Genomic DNA, 26,824 nt, shown 5'->3' on the forward strand with positions numbered 1-26,824 from the left:
CATTATAGAAGTCCTAGAAGGAGAAGAGAGAGAGAAAGGACCTGAGAAAATATTTGAAGAGATTATAGTCGAAAACCTCCCTAACATGGGAAAGGAAATAGCCACGTAGGTCCAGGAAATGCAGAGAGTCCCATACAGGATAAACCCAAGGAGAAACACAGCAAGACACACAGTAATCAAACTGAAAAAAATTAAAGACAAAGAAAAATTATTAAAAGCAACAAGGGAAAAATGACAAATAACATACAAGAGAACTCCCATAAGGTTAATAGCTGATTTTTCAGCAGAAACTCTACAAACTAGAAGTGAGTGGCACAATATATTTAAAGTGATGAAACGGAATAACCTACAACCAAGATTACTATACCCGGCAAGGATCTCATTCAGATTCAACGGAGAAATCAAGAACTATACAGACAAGCAAAAGTTAAGAGAATTCAGCACCACCAAACCAGCTTTACGACAAATGCTAAAGGAACTTCTCTAAGTGGGAAACACAAGAGAAGAAAAGGGCCTACAAAAACAAACCAAAAACAATTAAGATAATGGTAATAAGAACATACATATCAATAATTACCTTAAATGTGAATGGATTAAACACTCCCACCAAAAGACACAGGCTGCCTGAATGGATATAAAAACAAGACCCACATATATGCTGTCTACAAGAGACCCATTTCAGATCTAGGGACACATACAGACTGAAAGTGAGGGGATGGAAAAAGATATTCCATGCAAATGGAAATCAAAAGAAAGCTGGAGTAGCAATACTCATATTAGATTAAACAGACTTTAAAATAAAGAAAGTTATAAGACACAAGGAAGGACACTGCATAATGATCAAGGGATCAATCCAAGAAGAAGATATAAGAATTCTAAATATATATGCACCCAACATAGGAGCACCACAATACATAAGGCAAATGCTTACAGCTATAAAAGAGGAAATCGATAGTAGCATAATAATAGTGGGGGACTTTGACACCTCATTTACACCAATGGACAGATCATGCAGACAGAAAATTAATAATAAGGAAACACAAGCTTTATATGACACAATAGACCAGAGAGATTTAATTGATATTTATAGGACATTCCATCTGAAAACAGTAGATTACACTTTCTTCTCAAGTGCTTATGGAACATTCTCCAGGATAGGTCACATGTTGGGTCACAAATCAAGCCTTGGTAAAATTAAGAAAACTGAAATCTGTTCAAGCATCTTTTCTGACCACAATGCTATGAGATTAGAATAAATTACACAGAAAAACATGAAAAACACAAACACATGGAGGCTAAACAATAACCAAAATCACTGAAGAAATCAAAGAGGAAATCAAAAAATACCTAGAGACAAATGACAATGAAAACATGATGATCCAAAACCTATGGGATGCAGTAAAAGCAGTTCTAAGTGGGAAGTTTATAGCAATACAATTCTACCTCAAGAAACAAGAAAAATCTCAAATAAACAATCTAACCTTACACCTAAAGGAACAAGAGAAAGAAGAACAAACAAAAACCAAAGTTAGTAGAAGGAAAGAAATCATAAAGATCAGAGCAGAAATAAATGAAATAGAAACAGAGAAAATAATAGCAAACATCAATAAAACTAAAATCTGGTTCTTTGAGAAGATAAACAAATTGATACACCTTTAGCCAGACTCATCAAGAAAAAGAGGGAGAGGACTCAAATAAATAAAATTAGAAATGAAAAAGGAGAAGTTGCAATGGACACCACAGAAATACAAAGCATCCTAAGAGACTACTACAAGCAACTCTATGTCAATAAAATGGATAACCTGGAAGAAATGGACAAATTCTTAGAAAGGTATAACCTTTTAAGGCTGAACCAGGAAGAAATAGAAAATATGAACAGACCAATCACAAATAACGAAATTGAGACTGTGGTTAAATACCTCCCAACAAACAGAAGTCTAGGACCACATGGCTTTACAGGTGAATTCTGTCAAACATTTAGAGAAGAGCTAACATCCATCCTTCTCAAACTCTTCCAAAAAATTGCAGAGGGATGAACACTCCCAAACTCATTCTATGAGGGCATCATCACCCTGATACCAAAACCAGACAAAGATACTACAAAAAAGGAAAACTACAGACCAATATCACTGATGAATATAGATGCAAAAATCCTCAGCCACATACTAGCAAACAGAATCCAACAACACATTAAAAGGATCATACACCATGAACAAGTGGGATTTATCCCAGAGATGCAAGGATTCTTCAATATATGCAAATCAATCAATATGATACACCACATTAACAAACTAAAGAAGAAAAACCATGTGATCATCTCAATAGATGCAGAAAAGGCTTTGGACACAATTCAACACCGATTTATGACACAAACTCTCCAGAAAGTGGGCACAGAGGGAAACTACCTCAACATAACAAAGGCCATATATGACAAACCCACAGCAAACATTATTCTCAATGGTGAAAACTGAAAGAATTTCCTCTAAGATCAGGAACAAGACAAAGATGTCTACTCTTGCTACTATTACTCAACATAGTTTTAGAACTCCTAGACATGACTATTAGAGAAGAAAAGAAATAAAAGGAATAGAAATTGGAAAACAAGAAGTAAAACTGTCACTGTTTGCAGATGACATGATACCATACATAGATAATCCTAAAGAGGCCACCAGAAAACTACTAAAGCTAACTGAATTTGGTAAAGTTGCAGGATACAAAATTGCTTGCATTCCTGTACACTAACAATGAAAGATCAGAAAGAATTCAAGGAAACAATCCCATTCACCACTGCAACAAAAAGAATAAAATACCTAGGAATTAACCTAAGTAAGAAGGTAAAAGACCTGTACTCAGAAAACTATGAGACACTGATGAAAGAAATTAAAGGTGACACAAACAGATGGAGAGATATACCACGTTCTTGGACTGGAAGAATCAATATGGTGAAAATGACTGTACTACCCAAAGCAATCTATAGATTCAATGCAATCCCTCTCAAATTACCAATGCCATTTTTTTTTACAGAACTAGAACAAAAAATCTTAAAATTTGTATGGAGACACAAAAGACTCTGAAGAGCCAAAGCAATCTTGAGGTAAAAAAAAAGAAACAGAGCTGGAGGAATCAGACTCCCTAACTTCAGTAATCAAGACAATATATATATACATATATACATATGTATATATATACATATATATGTACATATATACATATAAAATATACATATATGTACATATATACATATATATATACAATATATATTCAGTAATCAAGACAGAAGAAAGGAAATAGCGTGCGTGTGAGTATGTATGTGAGAGAGAGAGAGAGGAAGGGGAAGAGAGAAGTAGCGAGAAGAAGGAAGGGAGGGAAAAAGGAGAAAAGAGGGAGACAGCATGTAGATCGTTACCTGTGAGAGCTAAGTCACCTTTCAAAGCAGAAGGTCAATACTTAATGCTACTTAAATCTGATGTTAAAAAATATGGATACAAATAATAGAATAAACAGATTAAAACACATCTAAAACAGTAAAAACTTTTATCTCTAAAGAGTGGAAATTGGGAGTAGGTAGGAGTTGTAGAGGAGGCCACAATTTTTGCATAAAACTTATTGAACAACTGACTTTTAAAACTATGTACCTCCTTGATTTTAATAGTAATAAAATTAAATTAAACTATAGCAAGTCACAAAAAGACAAATACTGGGAACTTACCTCAACATGACAAAGGCCATATATGACAAACACACAGCTAACATCATACTTAACAGTGAAAAGCTGAAAGCATTTCCTCTAAGATCACGAAAAAGACAAGGATGCCCACTCTCACTTTTATTCAACATAGTTTCAGAAGTCATAGCCACAGCAATTGCAGAAGAAAAATAAATAAAATGAACCCAAATTGGAAAAGAATAAATAAAACGATCACTGTTTGCAGATGATATCATACTATACATAGAAAATCCTGGGGGCTTTCCTGGTGGCACAGTGGTTAAGAATCCTCCTGCCAATGCAGGGGACACATGTTCAATTCCTGGTCCAGGAAGATCCCACATGTCATGGAGCAACTAAGCCCATGTGCCACAGCTACTGAGTCTGTGCTCTAGAGCCCGTGAGCCACAACTACTGAGTCTGTGTGCCACAACTACTGAAGCCCACGTACCTAGAGCCTGTGCTTCAGAAAAGAGAAACCACCACGATGAGAAGCCCTTGCACTGCAACAAAGAGTAGTCCCGCTCACTGCAACTAGAGAAAGTCTGAGTGCAGCAGCGAAGACCCAATGCAGCCAAAATTAAAATAAATAAAATAAATAAATGTACATATATAAAACAGAAAATCCTAAAGATGCTACCAGAAAACTGCTAGAGCTCATCAATGAATTTGGTAAAGTTGCAGAATACAAAATTAATAAACAGAAATCTATAGTATTTCTATATATTAATTGTGAAAGAGCAGAAAGGGAAATTAAGGAAACAATTCCATTTACCATTGCATCACAAAGGATAAAATACCTAAAAATAAACCTACCTAAGGAGACAAAAGACCTGTATTCTGAAAACTATAAGACACTGATGAAAGAAATCAGAGATGACATAAACAGATGGAAAGTTATACCACATTCTTGGGTTGGAAGATTTAATATCTTCACAATGACTATACTACCCAACGTAATCTAAGATTCAATGCAATCCCTATCAAATTACTAATGGCATTTTTCACAGAACTAGAACAAAAAAATTTTACAATTTGTAGGAAATACAAAAGACTCTGAATAGGCAAAGCAACCTTGAGAAAGAAAAATGGAGATGCAAGAATCAGGCTCCCTGAATTCAGACTAAGCTACAGTAATCAAAACAGAATGGTACTGGCACAAAAACAGAAATATAGATCAATGGAACAGGATAGAAAGCCCAGAAATAAACCCAGGCACCTACAGTCAGTTAATCGATGACAAAGGATGCAAGAATATACAATGGAGAAAAGACAGTCTCCTCAATAAGTGGTGCTGGAGAAACTGGACAGATACATTTAAGAAAATGAAATTAGAACATTCTCTAACATCATACACAAAAATAAACTCAAAATGGATCAAAGACCTAAATGTAAGTCTGGATAATATAAAACTCTTAGAGGAAAACAGGCAGAATATTCTCTTACATAAATCGCAGCAATATCTTTCTGGATCTGTCTCCTAGAGTAATGGAAACAAAAACAAAAATAAACAAACAGGACCTAATTAAACTTAAAAGCTTTTGCACAGCAAAGAAAACCATAAACAAAATGAAAAGAGAACGTACAGAATGGGAGAAAATATTTGCAAACAAATGACCAACAAAGGATTAATCTCCAAAATATACAAACAGCTCATAAAGCTCAATATCAAAAATACAAACAACCCAATCAAAAAATGGGCAGAAGACCTAAATAGACATTTCTCTAAAGAAGACATATAGATGGCCAAAATGCACATCAAAAGATGCTGACCATCACTAATTATTAGAGAAATGCAAATTAAAACTACAATCAGGTATCACCTCACACCTGTTAGAATGGGCATCATCAGAAAATCTACAAACAACAGATGCTGTAGAGGGTGTGGAGACAAGGGAACCCTCTTGCACTGTTGGTGGGAATGTAAACTGATACAGCCACTATGGAGAACAGTATGGAGGTTCCTTAAAAAACTACAAATAGAATTACCATATGACCCAGCAATCCCACTACTGGGCATATACCCTGAGAAAATCATAATTGGAAAAGACACATGCACCCCAATGTTCATTGCAGCACTATTTACAATAACCAGGTCATGGAAACAACCTAAATGCCCATCAACAGACTAATGGATAAAGAAGATGTGGTACATATATACAATGGAATATTACTCAGCCATAAAAAGGAATGAAATTGGGTCATTTGTAGAGACGTGGATGGACCTAGAGACTGTCATACAGAGTGAAGTAAGTCAGAAAGAGAAAAACAAATATTGTATATTAATGTATATATGTGGTATCTAGCAAAATGGTACAGATTAACCGGTTTGCAGGGCAGAAAGAGAGACACAGATGTAGAGAACAAATGTATGGACACCAAGGTGGGAAGTGGGGTGTTGTGGTGGTGGTGGGATGAACTGGAAGATTGGGATTGACATGTATACACTGATGTGTATAAAATTGACTAATAAGAATGTGCTGTATAAGAAAATAAATTAATTAAATTAAATTTTTAAACAACACAAGAAGATATCACACACAAAAAAGAAAACCATAATTCAAAAAGATACATGCACTCCAACACTCATTGCAGCACTATTTACAATAGCCAAGACATGGAAGCAACTTAAATGTCCATCAACAGAGGAATGGATAAAGAAGATGTGGTACATACATACAATGGAATATTACTCAGTCATAAAAAAGAACAAAATAATGCCATTTGCAGGAACATGGATGGACCTAGAGACTGTCATACTGAGTGAAGTAAGTCAGACAGAGAAAGGCAAATATCATAGGATATCACTTATATGTGGAATCTAAAAAAAAGGTACAAGTGAACTTATCTACAAAAGAGAAATAGAGTGACAGATGTAGAAAACAAACTAATGGTTAGGTGGAGGGATAAATTGGGAGACTTGGACTGACATATACAGATTACTATATATAAAATAGATAACTAATAATGACCTGCTGTATAGCACAGGGAACTGTACTCAATAGTCTGTAATGGCCTATATGGGAAAAGAACTTAAAAAAGACTGGATATATATATATGTATAACTGATTCACTTTGCTGTACACCTGAAACTAACACAACATTGTAAATCAACTATACTCCAATAAAAATTTAAAAATAAAAATAATACTAACAGAAACAAAAGAAAGAAAAGATACATGTACTCCAATATTCATTGAAGCACTATTTACAAGACATGGAAGCAACCTAAATGCCCATCAACAGATGAATGGATAAAGAAAATGTGGTGTGTATATATATATATATATATATATATATATATATATATATATATGTATATATATATAGATGCACATACACTATATATACATATATAATGGAATATTACTTAGCCATAAAAAAGAATAAAATTCTTTTTATTTACAGCAACGTGAATGGACCTGGAGATTATCATTCTGAGTGAAGTAAGTCAGACAGAGAAATACAAATGTCTTATGATATCACTTATTTGTGGAATCTATAAAATGATACAAATGAACTTATTTACAAAACAGAAATAGACTCACAGACATAGAAAAGAAACGTATGATTACCAAAGGGGAAAGGTGATAGGGATGGATAAATTAGGAATTTGAGAGTAACATATACATGGTACTATATATAAAATAGATAAACAACAAGGACCTACTGTATAGCACAGGGACTATATTCAATATCTTGTAATAATCTACAGGGGAAAAAAATCTGTAAAAGAATATATATATATATATATCTGAATCACTTTGTTGTACACCTGAAACTAACATAACATTGTAAATCAACTATACATCAATAAAAATAAATTATTTTTATTTATTAAAAAGACAAATACTGTATGATTCCAGTTAAATAAGGTATCTAGAATAATCAAAGTGTAGAAACAGAAAATAAAATGGTGGTTGCTAGAGGCTGGAGGTAAGAGGAAATGAAGAGTAGTTATTAATGGGCACAGAGTTTCAGTTTTGTAGGATAAAAGTTCTGGAGATTGGTTTCACAACACTGTAAATATGTTTACTATTATTAAATAGTATACTAAAAAATGGCTGAGATGGTAAATTTTATGTTATGTGTATTTTACCACTATTTAAAAAATTAATTATGGCAAAATTGTGCTAAAATAAGAATTCTTGGGTTCTGCTCCTGATAATGGCTGAGTAGCTCCTATAGGATCAAATCTACATGTAAGAACTATAAACTCTGGGAGGAAAAAAATAACTTGAACACACTAAAAAGTGGCCATAAGCAAGCAGAAACTGTAAGAGGATTAGCACGCACTTAAAAGAAAACAGTGGCACTGGAAGAGTTCCCAATTTCTTTTAATGGCTTTTAGCTGAAAGTAGGCTTAAAGAACCAGAGGATAGAGTCTAGGCTGACCAAAGTAGCTAAAAAGTGAAAAATCTTGGAGTGGAGAGAGAGAAAGAGGAAAGCCTCAAATTCTATACAACAACCCTGCCAGTTTGGGCGACCCCTGAACTACACATGAACAGGGCAGACTCAAGCAACCTATTTAAAGTTAAAATAACTCAATAGTGATTATCACTGCCACTTACTCCAGGGAGATAGAGCTTGGAATCTGAGTTCAGTTAAATTAACTGCCCACTAGCACACAGAAAATTAACATTGTTCAGAGAATTACAGGCATACCTTGAAGACGCTGCAGTTTTGGTTCCAGACCACCACAATGAAGTGAATATTGCAATAAAAGGAGTCACACAAATTGTTTGGTTTCCCAGTGCATATAAAAGTTATGTTTACACTATATTGTAGTCTATTAAATGTGCAGTAGCATTATGTCTAAAAAAAACCCCTTAATTAAAAAATACTTTACTGCTAAAAGATGCTAACCATCATCTGACCTTTCAGCAAGTCATAATCTTTTTGCAATAATAAAATCAAAAATCACTGATCACTATAACAAATATAATAATAATGATAGTAACAACAATCATAATAATGTTAGAAATATTGTAAGGATTAGGAAAATGTAGCACGGAGGTATAAAGTGAGTAAATGCTGTTGGAAAAATGGTGCAGATAGACTTGCTCGACACAAGGTTGCCACAAGCCTTCAATTTGTAAAAACCACAATTATTTGTGAAGCATGATAAAGTGAAGCATAATAAAATGAGATATACCTATATAACTGAATTCTAGAGTTACTCACAATGACCAGGAAACAATCCAAAATTACTAAACGTACAAAGAAACAGAAGAACGTGACCAACACTCAAAAGAAAAGTCAATTAGTGGAGACAAACCCCAAGATGAACCAGGTGTTAGAATTAGCAGACAAGGATTTTAAAGGAAAAAACACACCTGTAATGAATAAAATAGAAAATTTTAACAGAGAAATAGAAATTATAACAAAGATCCAAATGGAAATTCTAAAACCAAAAAAGCCAACATCTGAAATTAAAAAAAAATCATTGTATGGGCTTAATGGCAGATTAGAAATAACAGAAGAGAGTTGATGAATCTGAGGATAGATCAATATAAATTATTCAATATGAAGAATAAAGAAAAATAGATTTTAAAAAATTAGCAAAGAGCCAGGGACCTGTGGGACAATAAATTAAAGCTCTAGTATACATGTAAACAGAGTTCCAAAAGGAGAGGATAAAGAGAATAGGGAAAAAATATATTTGAAAAAATACTGGCCCAAAATTCTTTATATTTTATGAAAAGAGCATTCTCAAACATTGATTTTTGGGGTGTAAACTGATTTAACTTTTAATGAAAAGCAATTTGGCAATGTGAATCAAGAATCTTAAAAGGATTTATATGTACTTTAAGCTAGTAATTCTGCTTACAGGAATCTATTCCTAGGAAATAGGTAAAGTTAAAAATGTATATACAGAAATGTTCCTCAAAGCATAATTTATTGTATAATAGTAAAACCTTATCCAATAACAGGCTTATTGATAAATATTGAGTAATAGTTGTCACACAATAAATATTTGTTAAATGAATTAATATCAAGTTTTCATGAAAAAGGACATCAGAAACTGGGATACACCAAAAAAAGCAAAAACTAAAATTCTGTATAAGCATAATCCCTATTGCGATATAGAAATTATTATTATGAAAGAGATAGAAAGGGGAAAAGGCCTCAGAGGATTGTCTCTGAATGGTAGGATTATGAATGATTTTTATTTTCTTCTTTACACTTTTCTATATTTTTCAAAAATTTATATTGTGAATATATTTATTCATATGATCAGAAAACTAGATTCACCAATATGAAGCTATAAATATCCTTAATATCTGTGTGCTACATATTTTGCCTTCACCTACCACCGAAGTTTACCTTGGTCCAGAGCCACTCTCATTCATATCCAGACTGAGCTCTTGGGGTTTAGTAATGTCTTTATTAGCAACCAGTTCTCTTGACTTAAATACAGCTTGAGTTCTTAACCCATAAAAATAAATTTAGACATAGAAATAGACCAAACAATACTAAAATTTGTATGGAACCACAAAAGGCCCTGAATAGCTAAATCTTGAGAAAGAAGAACAAAGTCGGAAGCATTACATTCTCTGATTTCAAACTATATTACAAAGCTATAGTCAAAACAGTACTGGCATACCATTCAACACTAAAACACCAAATAACCAGGTTAAAAAAATGGGTAGAGGATCTGAATAGACGTTTGTTCAAAGAAGACATACAGATGGCCAACAGGCATATGAAAAGATGCTTAACATCACTTATCATCAGGGAAGTGAAAATCAAAACCATAATGAGATATTACCTCACACCTGTCAGAATGGCCATTATCAAGAAGACAGCAAATAACAAGTGTTGGCAAGGATGTGAAGAAAAGGGAATCCTCGTGTACTGTTCATAGGAATGTAAATTGGTGTAGCCACTATGGAAAACAGTACGGAGATTCCTCAATAAATTAAAAATAGAACTATTATATGATGTAGCAATTCCACTCCTGGGTATTTATCTGAAGAAAACAAAAACGCTAATTATTCAACAGAAAAGATACATGTGTCCCTGTGTTCACTGCAGCATTATTTACAATAGCCAAGATATGGAAGCAACCTTAGTGTCCATCAACAGATGAATGGATAAAGAAGATGTGGTATATGTATATAATGGAGTATTACACAGCCATATAAAAGGATAAAATCTTGCCATGTGCAACAACATGGATGGACTTGAAGGGTATTATGCTAAGTGAAATAAGTCAGACAGAGAAAGATAAATACTGTAGGATTTCACTTATATGTGGACCCTAAAAAATAAAACAAATGAACAAAAATAATGAAACAGAAACAGAGACATAGATATAGAGAACAAATAGGTGGTTTCCAGAGGGGAGAGGGGTCAGGGAAGGTGAGAAATAGGTGAGGGAGATTAAGAGGTACAGTACAAATTTCCAGTTGCAAAATAAATGAGACATGGCTATGAAATGTACAGTATGGGGAATATAGTCAATAATTATGTAATATCTTTGTGTGGTGACAGATGACAACTAGACTTATTGTGGTGACCATTTTGAAATGTATAGATATATCAAGTCACTATGTTATATACCAGGAACTAACATAGTATTGTAGGTCAATTATACTTCAAAAACAAAGAAACAAACTCATAGGAATAAAAGGTGAGATTTGTGCTACCAGAGATGATAGGTAGGGAGAAGGGGAATTAGATAAAAGTAATCAAAAGGTACAAACTTCCAATTATAAGATAAACAAGTGCCAGGGCTGTAATATACAACATAATAAATATAATGAACACTGCTGTGTTATATATGAAAGTCATTAAGAGAGTAAACCCTAATGGTTCTTATCACTAGGAAAAAACATTTTTTTCTATTTAATTTTGTATCTATATAAGGTGATAGATATTCACTAAACTTATCTTGGTAGTCATTTCATGATGTATGTAAGTGAAATTATCATGCTGTACACCCTAAACTTATACAGTGCTGTATGCCAATTATAGCTTAATAAAACTAGAAGAGGGGCTTTCCTGCTGGTGCAGCAGTTAAGAATCTACCTGCCAATGCAAGGGACATGAGTTCAATCCCTGGGCTGGGAAGATCCCACATGGCACGGAGCAACTAAGCCTGTGTACCACAACTACTGAGCCTGCACTCTAGAGCCCGCGAGCCACATCTACTGAGCCCATGTGCCACAACTACTGAAGCCCATGCACCTAGAGCCTGTGTTTCACAACAAGAGAAGCCACCCGAACGAGAAGCCTGCGCACCACAACTAGAGAAAGCCCAAGCAGAGCAACAAAGACCCAATGCAGCCAAAGATAAATAAATAAATAATAAATTTATTAAAAAAAAACTGGAAGTAAAAAGAGTAAATCAGAAATAAATAGAAGTGAGAAAAATACTAAATCAAAATACAAAATCAAATGAGTATACACACCCACACATACAAACTGACATATAAACAGTCACAAAGACCAAAAAAACAGAATAGAAAACCCAGAAATAAACCCTTGCATATATGGTTAACTAATCTTTTTTTTTTTTTTTTTTTTTTTTTTTTTTTGCGGTACACGGGCCTCGCACTGTTGTGGCATCTCCCATTGCGGAGCACAGCCTCCGGACGCACAGGCCCAGCAGCCATGGCTCACGGGCCCAGCTGCTCCGCGGCATGTGGGATCTTCCCAGACCGGGGCACGAACCCGTGTCCCCTGCATCAGCAGGCAGATTCTCAACCACTGCACCACCAGGGAAGCCCGGTTAACTAATCTTTGATCAGGGCACCAAGAATACACAATTGGGAAAGAATAGTCTCTTCAATAAATGGTTTTGGGAACAATGGACAGCCCTGTGCGAAAGAATGAAATTAGACCAGTATCTCACACGTTACACGTTACATAAGAATTAACTCAAAATGGGTTAAAGACTAGAATGTAAGACCTAAAACCATGAAACTCCTAGAAGAAAACATAGGTGATAAGCTCACTGACACAGTCTTGGTGATGATATTTTGGAGACGACACAAAAAATAAAGGCAACAAAAAGCAAAAATAAATAAGTGGGACTACATAAAGCCTCTGCACAGCAAAGGAAACCACCAAAAAAATGAACAGGAGACCTATCAAATGGGAGAAAATATTTGCAAATCATATATCTGATAAAGGGGTAATATCCAAAATATATAAAGAACTTACATAATTCAATAGCAAAAAGACACAATCCAATTAAAAAATGAGCAGAGGATGTGAATAGACATTTTCCCAAAGAAGGCATACAGATGGCTAACAGGTACATGAAAAGATGCTCAATATCACTAATCATCAGGGAAATGCAAATCAAACTACAATGAGATATCATCTCATACCTGTTAGAATGGCTATTATCAAAAAGACAAGAAACAATTGTGGTGAGGATATGGAGAAATGGGAATCCCTATATATTCCTGGTGAGAATGTAAAGTGGTACAGTCATTATGGAAAACAGTATGGAAGATCCTCAAAAATTTAAAAATAGAACTACCATATGATCTAGCAATTGGGTATTTACCTTAAGGAAATGAAATTTGTATCTTAAAGAGATGTCTGCACTTCCATGTTCACTGCTGCATTAATCACAATAGCCAAGATATGGAAACAAGCTAAGTGTCTATTGACAGATGAATGGATAAAGAAGATGTGAGATACACACACACAAACACACACACACACACACACACACACACACACACATATACACACAGTGGAATATTATTCAGCCAGAAAAAGGAAGGAAATCCTACCATTTGCAACAGCATTCATGAACCTAGAGGACATTATGTTCAGTGAACATACCAACATACCAAAATATGTGAGACTAACAAACAGTGCTGAGAGGGAAATTTATGGCACTAAATGCTTCCAGTAAAAAGAACAACATAAATCCAAAGCAAGCAGAAACAAGGAAATAATAAAGAAATGAATGAAATCAATAAGTGAGACCTGTATTATCTTGATACCAAAACTAAAGATGGTATAAAAAAAGAAAACTACAGACCAATATCCCTTATACATATTGATGTAAATACCCTTAACAAAATATTAGTAAATAGAAATTTGTATATATAAAAAGTATTATACACTATGACCAAGGAGATTTATTCCAGGGATACAATGCTAGGTCAATATTAAAAAGAATAGTCAATGCAACCCACCATATTGGCAGGCTAAAAAAGAAAAATCACACAATCACGTCAATTAACACATAAAAGGTACTGAACAAAATTCAACAGTCATCATGAAAACTTTATATAATCTATGATAAAAATAAAAAATCAAATTATCAAAACTGAAAACTTTTGCTTTGTGAAAGATCCTTTTTGAGACTGAAAAGACAGGCTACAGATCAGAAGAAAATACTTGCAATCCACCTATCTGACAAAGGACTTATATCCTTTGAATATATAAGGAACTCCCAAAACTCAATAGGAAAACAGTTCAAACAATCCAGTTGGAATATGGCAAGAGATATTAAAGGGACAATTTACCCAAAAGGATGGAAGGAGGGCAAACTAGCAAATGAAAAGATATTCAATATCAGTAGCCATTAGGAAAATGCAAACTAAGACGACAATGAAATATCACTACACACAGATTAGAACATGTCAAATAAAAACCTATGACACTATCAAATGCCGGCAAGGATGTGGAGAAATGATCTTTTATATGTTATTGGTAGAAAAGTTTTTTAAACTAAATGTGGTATAAGCTAAGTATGATTTTATCATAAGATTTAGCAATCTTACTCCTAGTTTTCATTTATAGAAATAAAAACCGTAGGTCACACAAAAACTTGTATTAGAATACATAGCAGCTCTATTTGTAGCAGAAAAAAACTGAAAACAACCAATTGTCCTTTAACAGATAAATGGTTAAACAAATCATGGTATATCCATATCGTGGAATAGTACTCAGAAATCAAAAGGTACAATATACGCAACCACCTAGATGGATGTCAAGAACATTATGCTGAATGAGAAAAGCCAAAATCAAAATTTCACATACTGTATAACTCCATTTATATAACATTTTCAAAATAACAAAATTATAGAAATAAACAACATATTAGGAGTCTCCAGGGGTTAGGGATGGTGGGGGCAGAGAGTGACTCTAACATTAGAGTACAAAGGAAATCTTGGTGGTGCTGAAATAGTCCTGTATTTTGATTGTGGTGGTGGTTACACAAATCCACACATGTGATAAAATGGCATAGAAATACACATACACACTACCAATGTTAATTTACTAGTTTTGATAATATATTACAGTTGTATAAAATGTAGTCATTGGGAGAAGCTGGGTGAAGGGTACATGGAACCTCTCCATACTATTTTTGCAACTTCTATCAATCTAAATATAATTATTTCAAAATAAAAAGTTTAAAAAAATCTCTATACATATGCATAAACGTTTACAATTTATATACACACAAAACTTGTTCAAAATCTGTGTTTCATAGCTCTTTCATCTAAGCTAGGGTGATCAAGAGAACAATAAAGACTTTATTATCATTATGCAGCACTACTTGAACATACAATACTGTTCAGATGAACATGATGCCTAATCTAAAATTATCCATTCTCCCCTGCTAGACTGTGACCTCTTTAAAGACCGCACTTGAAAATTGTTTCACCTATCCCAAGTACCTAGAACCATTCCTCACTGAAGGAAAAATGTCAAGATGGAACTTCCAAAGAAATTAGAATTTTAAAAATATTAGGCAAAATCTGAAAATGAAAGAAAATTAACTCCAAGAAGTAAAAGAAAATAACACTAGTATTAAGTGTGTCTGTATAGGATCTATGTGTCTAAGAATGTGCACAAAGGGGAAATGGTATGTTTTACCAAGGAGGAAATGGCAGGGAAAGACACACACACACACACACACACACACACACACACACACACACACACACATACTTCCCTTTGAAAACTTGAAACTTACTTTTTAAAAGAGACATAAATGCCATATTTTCTTGTGTTTAAAATACAATTGTGTCTGATTTATTACTATTTTTAAACAAAGAAAACAAACTTTATGACTCTGCATGTAAAACTATGCTGAACACTACATGATATAAAACAGGACTTTAGCTTCTGAAACATTGTTCTCAGGGAAAAATTGTTAGAGGAAGAACAGTTTAAATGTGGGTAAGTGTATAAGAACTGGTTATTGAACAGGCTATGCTTCATGACCAGAAAAGACTGAATTTAGAAGGTTCCCATCATTTGTTGCATGGAATGATGACAGCTAGGCACACTCAGTCTGATTTCACATCCTGAAATCTCAAGCTTTTACTTAATGGTAATATTCTCTACAATGACATCAAACAGCAAAGGATTTTGTGTAATGGTAGTATTTAAAAATACTGTCTTTCAAATCCAGCAAAAATTATACTGGACTGCTGAGAAGTAGATATTCTAAGCTAACATTTTGGAAGACAAGGTAACCTTTCAAGTCTTCCCCCAAAGACAGTGCAATATACTTGGAAGTCATAGCTGGTGTGCATCTTGAGCAAACCAAAGTCCCGAGGAACTTCTGTTCCTACACATCTGTTATAGTAACACAGCTGTCATTTTATACTGTATTCTCCAAGCTATAGATACTGCTGAAAGAACAGGTAGGACTCACCAGTTATAGTCCAGTCGAGACTGATGAAGCTGCTGCTGTTTTAGGAGTAGTTTTGTCTCCTGCTGGGCCAGTAGATGCTGAAGGCATTCCTTTTCAATTTCCAGCTCCATTTTCTGAAGCATGAGTTGCTGCCTTCTATCTTCTGAGAGCTGCTTTTTGACATCAGTTTCACTAGGCTGCAGTGCCTCTTGGCCACGCATCAGAGATGCCCAGGAAAGCCCACAATACCTGCATGATTCCAGATGTGTCTTGGAATATTGAGGGACCATGTTTGTCGGATGGCTCTCACGAACATGATCCACATTTTCAGAAAGTCTATGACCACAACACTGACTAGATGGAGTAGCCTTAAGGTGTTGGCATTCCTTCATCTTCAGTTCCTCTGGTGGAACTTTCTCTGTAGGGACTGCATCTACTAGTTTTTTCCCTGGGGATCCATAATTACATGTTCTGGTCTCTGATGGCACCTTGTCCACATCCTCTTTGGGATAATGGAGGGCTGCTGGTTTCAAAGAATTATTCCTAAATTCCGCAAGGGATTCTGAAGCTGAGTCCTGATTTGCAGACTTAGGCCTTTGCTTGGTTTGAGTGTGGGTTTGTGGTTTGGCTACACTCAAGTAGGAACCATCCAGTTTCACAGATGAAGACCAGAGAGTGCTTTTCCTATTGGATACCTAAAAGGAACCGCAAGATCACTTGTCAAATAAGAGCACAATAGGAGTTCTTTTGACGTTTCAGAAATCAGTGATATATGTTTACCAAGAACAAAGCTGTGTTTTTGTCTTCTTAATTAATGATAGGATTCACATAGCTAAACAGACATGTGCCATAAAGCTAATCTCATTTTCAAACAATAAACATTTCAGTAAATCCACAAGGATGAGAAAAAGAAAGTGTTGCCACTCGCTGCTTAAGCAAGATTTCAGGAATTGCAAATAATGAGGGGTATATAGCATCAACTCTGAGAAGAAGAAAAACATTGAATGTTAATGCCTTAAAATGTTTAATTTTGAATACTAAGCCAAGAAATCCATTCAGCCACCTTAAATATCCTTTGATTGGCCACTACACAGCATGAGATTTGATGTATAACATTTCACCTTATACTGAACAGGATGTTAGTTACTGCTAGAAATTTGATGAGTTCTTATAAATATCTTTACAGCACACAGATAAAACCAACCACTTTCCACAAAATATGATTCTAATCAAAAGCAGTTATTTAAATACAAAACATATTTAATTTCAGCTGTAAACATAAGTGATTTTTCAATTAAGCTGTTCAAGTGATTACAGTCTGATAGAACTCAGGCAGAAAGGAAGCAGTTGCAAACTACCTTTGACAGGCCAGTAGAGTGAGCTTTCCCAACATTTTAGCCTCAAGCCTGTTTTATGAAGGAGAGCAAAACAGTTTATTATCAATGACTCTCAAACTTTAGGATGTATCAGAATCACCTGGAGGGCTTGTTAAATGTGAATTGCTTGGCTTACTCCCCAGAGTTTCCAATTCAGTAACTCTAGAGCAGAGTCGGAGAATCGGCATTTTTAACAAGTTCCAATCTGGAACCACACTTTGAGAACCACTGGTCTGTACCATGGGTCATTGGACTGCTCCTTTGTCCCTCTTTTAAGGACCATTTTGATTACATCGGGCTTACCCATGTAATCTTGGCTAATGTCCTCATCTCAAGATCCTTAACTTAATCACATCTGTAAAGCCTCTTGTCATACAAAGTCACTTGTGCCATATAAAATGACAGTTACACGCAAGAGGGAAGAGATATGGGAACATATGTATATGTATAACTGATTCACTTTGTTGTAAAGGAAAAACTAACACACTATTGTAAGACAGTTATACTCCAATAAAGATGTTAAAAAAATAAAATAAAAATAAAAAATAAAATGACAGTTACAGGTTCCAGGAATTAGGACATGGACATGTTTGGGAGGCTATTATTCAGTTTGCCCCAACTTCTTTTAAAGTAAGAACTAATTAATAAACAGTTGAGATGGTTATGTATTCCGGAGACATGTACTCTAGAATGAATGAATAATTGAGATCCCTAGCAGAGGGGGAAAAAAAATCCCACTAATTTACTTTGCAATAGTTGAAAATGATGAACTGATTGGTAATAAGTGTCACCTAACATATATATAGCAATACAATTTTTCCTCTCCTATGATAAAAGAGGGCTATTACAATGACTCTTAAGATTTTGAGTTTCTAAAGCAATATTAAAGGAGTTCTATTTAAATGAGAATGAGCCACATCTGGGGAGATGACTTGGGCCTCTTCAAAGAAGCCATGCAATTTTATATGCTGAGCAGATGACACTGAGCAGATGACAACCTACATACAAGGAACTAGTCCTAGGGCAAAATTTATGATAAACTACCTCATTAAAAAAATTAAGCTTATTTTACACCTAAAGGAAAACTCTAATCCACATTAATCTCCCCTACTCTGAACTTCTGTAGCACTTATTGTCAACAGAAATATTTAACATTTATCACCTGTTATTTTGTATGATAAACCATCTTTTTATAGATTATACTTTTTTTTTTTTTTTTCTTTTTGTGGTACCTGGGCTTCTCACTGTTGTGGCCTCTCCTGTTGCAGAGCACAGGCTCCGGACGCGCAGGCTCAGCGGCCGTGGCTCATGGGCCTAGCCGCTCCACGGCATGTGGAATCTTCCCGTACCGGGGCACAAACCCGTGTCCCCTGCAATGGCAGGTGGACTCTCAACCACTGCGCCACCAGGGAAGCCCAGATTATACTTTTAAAATGAGAAATAATTTTTTTTTTTTTTTTTTTTTTCTGTACGCGGGGCTCTCACTGCTGTGGCCTCTCCTGTTGCGGAGCACAGGCTCCGGACGCGCAGGCTCAGCGGCCACGGCTCACGGGCCCAGCCGCTCCGCGGCATGTGGGATCCTCCCGGACCGGGGCACGAACCCGTGTCTCCCGCATCGGCAGGCGGACTCTCAACCACTGCGCCACCAGGGAAGCCCCAGAAATAATTTTTTTTAAAGTCCAGAAACTTAAATCAACTATTTTATTTCATCATATAGTTTCTAATCCATGTGTCATTAATATAACAGTAGATAGCATGTATATATTATTTTACATTCTCATTTTTGTTCCTTAACATTATTTACATATGTGCATTTTTAGGTATTTACATAGTTTATACTTATTTTAATGGTGCTGAGTGTTACATTATTCACAAATGTCAGGTATTTGGAATATTTCTTAACCGTTTTGTAGTTAGCTTTTATGTTTTTGAGAGGCACTAGAACTTAATGATTTCCAAGCATGCTTTGCTCAAAGAGAATACTGCTTTGCCAATTACCTGCTGGGTGACTGTGCAACTTGGCAAACCGAATTCTAAGATGGTCCTCAAGATTCCCATCCTTTTGGTGTCCCCACCCTGTATTATCTCCTCCCCTTAAGTGAAGGTAGAACTTGTGAATATGATCAGATCAATCCTGTGGTTATGTTACCTTATATGGCAAAAAGGACTTTGCAGATGTAACTGAGGCTCCAGCTGACTTTGAATTAATAAAAAGCGAGATTATCTCATGCAGGCCAGACCTAGTCAGGTAAGCCCTTTAACAGAGGGTCTGGTGCCCTCCCCAAGATCAGAGATTCTCCTGCTGGCCTTGAAGAAATAAGCTACTGTGTTGTGGGAGGGCTTTTTTTTTTTTTTTTTTTTAAGATTTTATTGAAGTAAAGTTGATTTACATGTTGTGTTAATTTCTGCTGTACAGCAAGGTGACTCAGTTACACATATATATTGGGTTGACCAAAAAGTTCGTTCAGTTAGTGAATACATTGTTCAATAAAATTCTTGGTGAAAATGAAAAAATGTGTCTTTTATTTTTACTTAAAACCGAATGAACTTTTTGGCCAACCCAATATACTCTTTTTCATATTCATTACGGTTTGTCACAGGATATTGAATATAGTTGCCTGTGCTATACAGTAGGACCTTGTTGTTTATCCATCCTATACATAATAGTTTGCCTCTGCTAACCCCAGACCCAGATATAGAGAACAGTCTTATGGTTGCCAAGGGGCTGGGGGGAGCCGGGGGAGGAATGGGAGTTTGGGATTAGCAGAGGCAAACTATTATACATAGTGTGGGATGGCTTATGGAGGGGCTCATGTGGCAATGACCTCTGGAGCAGAAGGCAGTTTCCAGACAACAGTGAGCAAGAAAATGAGGCACCTACCATACATACGCAAGGAAATAAATCCTTCCAACAACCCACCGAATGTAGCCCAGCTGGCATCTTGATTGTAGCCTTCTAAGACCCTGACCATAGGACCCAACTAAGCTGTGCCAGACTCTTGACCCACAGACACTGTGAGATAGTAAATGTGTGTTGTTTTAAGCTGCTAAGTTTGTAGTAATTTGTTACACAGCAATAAAAAACTAATATAGCATATTATCCAACTTGCCTGAGCCTCAGGTTCCTCAACAGAAAAACGGATAAAAAATAACAGCTACATCAAAACTGAACGTGGTGGTGAAACAGATGAGCAGTTATCAAGGGTGCTAATTTATAAGGGTACTAATTTACAAAAAGGAAACACAAACCTTATATTTACCCAATTTCTTTCAAGGAGAACATTGTGGTGTATGTGTGCGGGGGAAGTGGGGTGGGGTGAGATCACCAAGGGGCATGTTCAGTTACAACAGATTATCTCTGAACTGTCTTCAAGGAGAATGAGTTCAGTTATCTATCTTTATTTTGCTACAGTGAGGTTTGTAGTTGGGCCAGAGTTGAATTGCTTGAGATAATACAGAGGTTCTCCATCTTTCTCCTTCATATAAAGGATGTCAGTCTTAACACTAACATCTTGCACTGCCTGTTAAGGTTGTTGTGATGATTAGATGAGATAATTCATATAAAGTGCTTTGGATGGGGCTTAATTTGCCTTTGGGACACACAGAAGTCACAGTGGGTCTAAATGAAACAGATGTATTTTTCTTTCTGGGGCTGCTCCATGCTTTCTATATGATATTTACAAATATAACTTCCCTTAACTAAGGCTTAAACAAACAACAAATCCCAAACTCCTGTCTCCGGTATATAGGTTTGATATGAATTTTTCAGATATATAACACTAACTTAGAAACCATTAGATATTTTTTTTAAATGGAGGCATAATTATACATAATAAAATGCACATACCTTAAGTATACATCTTGATGAATTTTTATACTTGCATTTACCCATGTAATCATCACCCAGATCAAGTTATAGAACAATTCCATTACCCCATAAAGTTCCTTTGTGTCCTTTCTAGTCAATATCACATCCTCACACTCCCAGGAGTAACCATTATTCTGATGCTTATGATCATAGATTAGTTTTGCCTATGTTGAACTTCATATAAATGGAATCATACAGTATGCTACCCTTTTGTGCCTGGTTTCTTAAGCTCAACATAATTTTTGAGTATCTTCTATGTTGTTGTGTATATCAATAGTTTATTCTTCTTTACTGCTGCATAGTACACTTCATTGTATGAATAAAGCAACAGTTGTTTATCCTTTTATTGGATTAGGTTGTTTCCAGTTTAGGGCTATTATATATAAAGCTGCTATGAATATTCTCATACATGCCTTTTTTTTAGACATACGCATTTGTTTCTCTTGGGCACAGGGTAGGCATATTTGACTTTATTAGAAACAGCCAATAAGCTTTCCAAAGTGGTTATTCTGTTTCACATCCCCATCTGCAAATTAAGAGAGTCCCAGTTGCTTCACATTCACAGCAACACTTGCTAGTGTGTTTCATTTTTAGACAATCTGGTGCCTGTATAGTTAAATAACACTGTGGCTTTACTTTCCATTTCCCTGATATGTAATGATATTAATGAACATATGCTTGTTGGTCATTTGGATATCTTCTTTTATGAAATTCTTGTTGAAACTAATATATTTAAATAATTCAAAATAATTTTTAAAGGAGTGAAGATGAGAAATGAAAAATGAAGGTCAGGAAAGACAATTTCATGCAAATTGTTTCTGATGAGATAACTTGGCTCTAAATGGTCACCTTCATTGACCACTGAATGCAGAACATGCTCCCAGAACACCCTGTCACTTTGGCTGTTCTCAACTTAGAGTTTACCATATACTGTGCTAAATGTTTTACATATTCAACCTATTATTCTTAATAACAATTCTGTAAGGTAGTTATTATAATTAGCATTTTACAGATGAGAAAATGAAGTTCAAGGAATCAACACAACTTTCCCAAGGTCACATCAATACAATATGTGAGACATGGGACTATGCCTCACTCCAAATCCATAATCTTCCATTGCTTCCTGCTGTAGATCTTTTTAAAAAAATTCTTTAATATGAAATACATTAACCATAGAAAAGTACACAAAACAATTATGAGCAAGGCAATGCTCAATGTAACTACCATCCAAGATACAGAAGACGACCCTTGTCTTCTGTACTCAGAAGACCCTGATGGCCCCGAGCAATCACCACTCTCTACCTCTCTTGCCAAAGGGAATGACTGACTACCTTGACTTTAATGGGAATCACTTCTTTGCTTTAATACTTCTCTGATTAAATATCCATACTAGAGTTCAGTTTTACCTGCTTATTTTTAAAGTATAAATGAAATCATATGATATACATACTTTTGTGTTTAACTTCTTTCACCCAAAGTTATATTTGTGAAGTTCATACATGGTGCTGCATGTGGCTGTATTTTTATAGCTATATAGCAGAGGTCAGCAAATTTATTCTGTAAAGCGTCTGACAATAAACATTTTAAACTTTGCAGTCCATACAGACTTTGTCATAAGTACTCAGTTATGCTTTCATAGTGTGAAAGCAAGAGATAATACATAAATGAATACTATTCCAGGAAAACCTTATTTGTAGACACACTGAAATTTAAATTTCATGTAATTTTCCCATTTCATGAAATATTCTTTTTTTCCCAACCATCTAAAAAGCTAAAACCATTCTTAGCTCATGAGTTGTACAAAACGATACAGTTAGCTAGATTTAGCATCCCACAGTTTGCCAAGTGAACTTGATAATTACGTTGCCTGCTCTTCCATTTAAAGGAGTCTATGCATGTCCTAAGATATGGTCAAAACTCAATAAGCAAACTGAACTATATGACTTGGGATGTGCTATCTATTTACATGTTTTCTGTGTGATGAAAATGAGCTGGACTGAGTGCTTAATTAGAAATAAACATAAAGCATGTAGAAGAATATACCTGGGCAGGACAAACACATTGTATGTATTAAAAAAAATGTTTAGACAGAAAATGATCTATGGAAAACAATAGATAAAAAAACTAAGTTCAGGGCTTCCCTGGTGGCGCAGTGGTTGAGAATCCGCCTGCCGATGCAGGAGACACGGGTTCGTGCCCTGGTCCGGGAAGATCCCACATGCCGCGGAGCAACTAAGCCCGTGAGCCATGGCCGCTGAGCCTGTGCGTCCGGAGCCTGTGCTCCGCAACGGGAGAGGCCACAACAGTGAGAGGCCCGCATACCGCAAAAAAAAAAAAAAAAAAAAAAAAAAAAAAAAAAAAAAAAAAACTAAGTTCAAAATGGTAGCATATTAGGATTTGTCTTATATAAAAGGTACCATAATCTTGTCTACATCTTTAGACTCTAGAGTGGCGGAAATGAAGCCATAAAATCTTTGACAGGGTATGCTGTGGGATTTACTGTACAAAAGAAAGATGAGGAGAAAATGCAGGTAATACTTGGCTTATGACAGAGTAGAAGCATAATATCTCTTAATTTCGGTAGACACAGGCCAATGACTTGATAAAATAACATCAATGAGGGCTTCCCTGGTGGCGCAGTGGTTGAGAATCCGCCTGCCGATGCAGGGGACGCGGGTTTGTGCCCCGGTCTGGGAAGATCCCACATGCCGCGGAGCGACTGGGCCCGTGAGCCATGGCCGCTGAGCCTGCGCGTCTGGAGCCTGTGCTCCGCAACGGGAGAGGCCACAACAGTGAGAGGCCCGCGTACCACCAAAAAAAAAAAAAAAAAAAAAACACCAAAACACATCAATGAGAACAGTATAAGGTTTAAAAAAAAGTGTGAGAGACTTAACTTGGACACAAAGAAGAATTTTCTGATACTGAAAGTTAGTAAATTTCTGAGTTGGAAGGTTTTCAGAATCTTTAAGATACTCTTTTAAAATATGACAGATATTTTTAAAAGACTTCATAGAAAAAAAGGATGTCTATTTCATAAACATTTATGATATGCTCTTGTATGCATGCATGGAAGCACACACAGGTGTGTAGGTACATATATGAACATACACATTCCTATGGTAACCTAGGGCTTTCCGGTGTTTTCACATAATAAAAAATAACTGCAGTATTGCTTCATGAAGTACCATCAACAAGTAAACAGTGATGTTTTATAAATTTCTGCAAATCATTTTTGCAGGCCTGGCCAATCTCTGCTATGAGCCGTAAGGAGAGAGCCAAACTAAACTGCAGTAATTATTTCCTGCAACAGGTTGTTAATTACATAATTAGGAAGAGATTACTTACAATGCATTTATGAGTTGTTAACTACAGGATTAGTCAATAGTACCAACAGATCTTATTGGTATTCATTTCTCTAATGGTAAATAATAATTTACGATCCTGGCAAGCACCCTATTAACAATCCTCATATTCCCACTGATAGCCTTATAAGAATAAAATTCTCAATTTTGTAACTTCAGAATTTCCCCCTATCCTCTTTATTTTATGATGAAGTCAGAAATTCAAGAGCTAGATAAATATTTCTAAACCTAAACTACTGTGTGTGGGGCAGGTCATTGTATTACCCAGAACATTTGGAGTTAATATTAAATAAGGCACAGAATGACACGCTGCATTCTTAGTCAAGCTTACATGAACCAGTTGTCAAGCTGACAGAAGCTACGTAATGCAACAGCTGCACTGTATGGTTTGCCAAAGTCTCATCCCAAATAAATGTTTATTCTCCCCAGTGCAATTAACTCTCCTATACTGGTAGATTTTGCTAGAAGATCATCAAGGTAGATTACCTTCTAGTGTTATGAACTAAACACTTACAGGTGTTATATCATCAGTTATAACTTACAAACTTTGGCATTTAGCAAGATATCCAGGCAAATGAATCATCTAATTTATGAATTATTTATAAGAAATTCACAGCATGCTCCTGGCATCATCCATGGCCTTTTCCAGGTCATATGACACCAATTAGAGCTGAATTTTAAATTATTCAATAACCTGAACTCTCTTGTCGTTTAACATATAGATATCAACGCAGCAAACAAGTTAAATCTAATGGGCCCTCGAGGTTTAAGCTTCTCCACTGCACAATCGCTAAAGCTGTAGGCCATCAATGGAAGTAACAGAATGCAGCAGTCAAACACATTTGCAAGGCTCTTACTTTTTCTATTTCCCATAGGGACTGTAGCACAACCTAGGATTATTGAATCTAAAAGGCAATGAAGTCAATAATTATGAGATTTAAAAGTATAGGCACACAAGATTGTACAAAAGACAGAATATTAGCAACAGATACAAAATGCGGTACCAACTCTTAAGATACATACACTATAGGCCTGCCAAAATTTTTAACAGTAATTACCAGACTCAGAAAAGGCTAAACCTCATATTCTTTCATCATTACTACATTTCCTGAAAGCTGGAATGTGTTGATTTGCTATAAAAATAAATACAGAGCACAGAATAATTGACAGTATACTTAAGGTCAAAATACCTTGATTAGAATTCCAGTACAGCTACTTAGGAATTCTATTATTTTTGGCAAGTCATTTTACATCTCTTAGTCAATTTAGATGTTAGTAAAATGGTTGGGTTTGATAAGCTCTATAGTTTATGCTATCCTTAAGTGCTGAAAAACGCAGGGATTGGGTTGTTGTACCCCAAGGATATGAGAGAAAAGGATAGATGAGAAATTATACCAATCAGTAAATGTTCACCTATCAACTAACAGAAATACTACAAAATTACTGAATGCCCCTTGGTTCTATTTCCCCTAGCAAATTCTGTGTTTTAACATTACTGCCTTATATGACTCACATGCTCAAGAACTTAAATCAGCATCTTAATTTATCTATCTGGTCACTAAATCTGAGAGAGACACAAATGAAGATTGAGGAAGACAAAAATATAGTTGTGAGGAGAGTCCTAAATATTTGATGGGATTTAAATAGTTTGATGGGATGGGACAATCATTCATCATAGAAATACATAACAGTGGTACTGATTCAAATCACTTCCATGTATATGATCATAATTGCTAAAAGAAAAAAAAAGGAGATTTATACATGGTTTTCTAAATCTACAAGAGGAAACAGATACCCAAGGCTAGCTTTAATTATTTAATGAAGATCAAAAAGAAGCTAAAATAATTTTTATAGAGAAAACGAGACAAAGACAAATTAGAAGTGGTGAGG

The 26,824-nt window shown here is 35.4% G+C and overlaps 1 protein-coding gene across 1 annotated transcript in view; it reads right to left on the reverse strand.

Annotated features, from left to right (window-relative positions):
• The window catches only part of KIAA1328 (KIAA1328 ortholog), a 358,322-nt gene that overhangs the window by 117,809 nt on the left and 213,689 nt on the right, over positions 1 to 26,824 (reverse strand). The window contains exon 7 of the mRNA XM_059041354.2: positions 16,350 to 17,023. Within this exon, the coding sequence (XP_058897337.1) occupies positions 16,350 to 17,023 (674 nt within the window). The remainder of the gene's footprint in view (positions 1 to 16,349; positions 17,024 to 26,824) is intronic.

This window comes from Kogia breviceps, chromosome 15 (assembly GCF_026419965.1).
Source record: "Kogia breviceps isolate mKogBre1 chromosome 15, mKogBre1 haplotype 1, whole genome shotgun sequence".
Classification (NCBI taxonomy): domain Eukaryota; kingdom Metazoa; phylum Chordata; class Mammalia; order Artiodactyla; family Physeteridae; genus Kogia; species Kogia breviceps.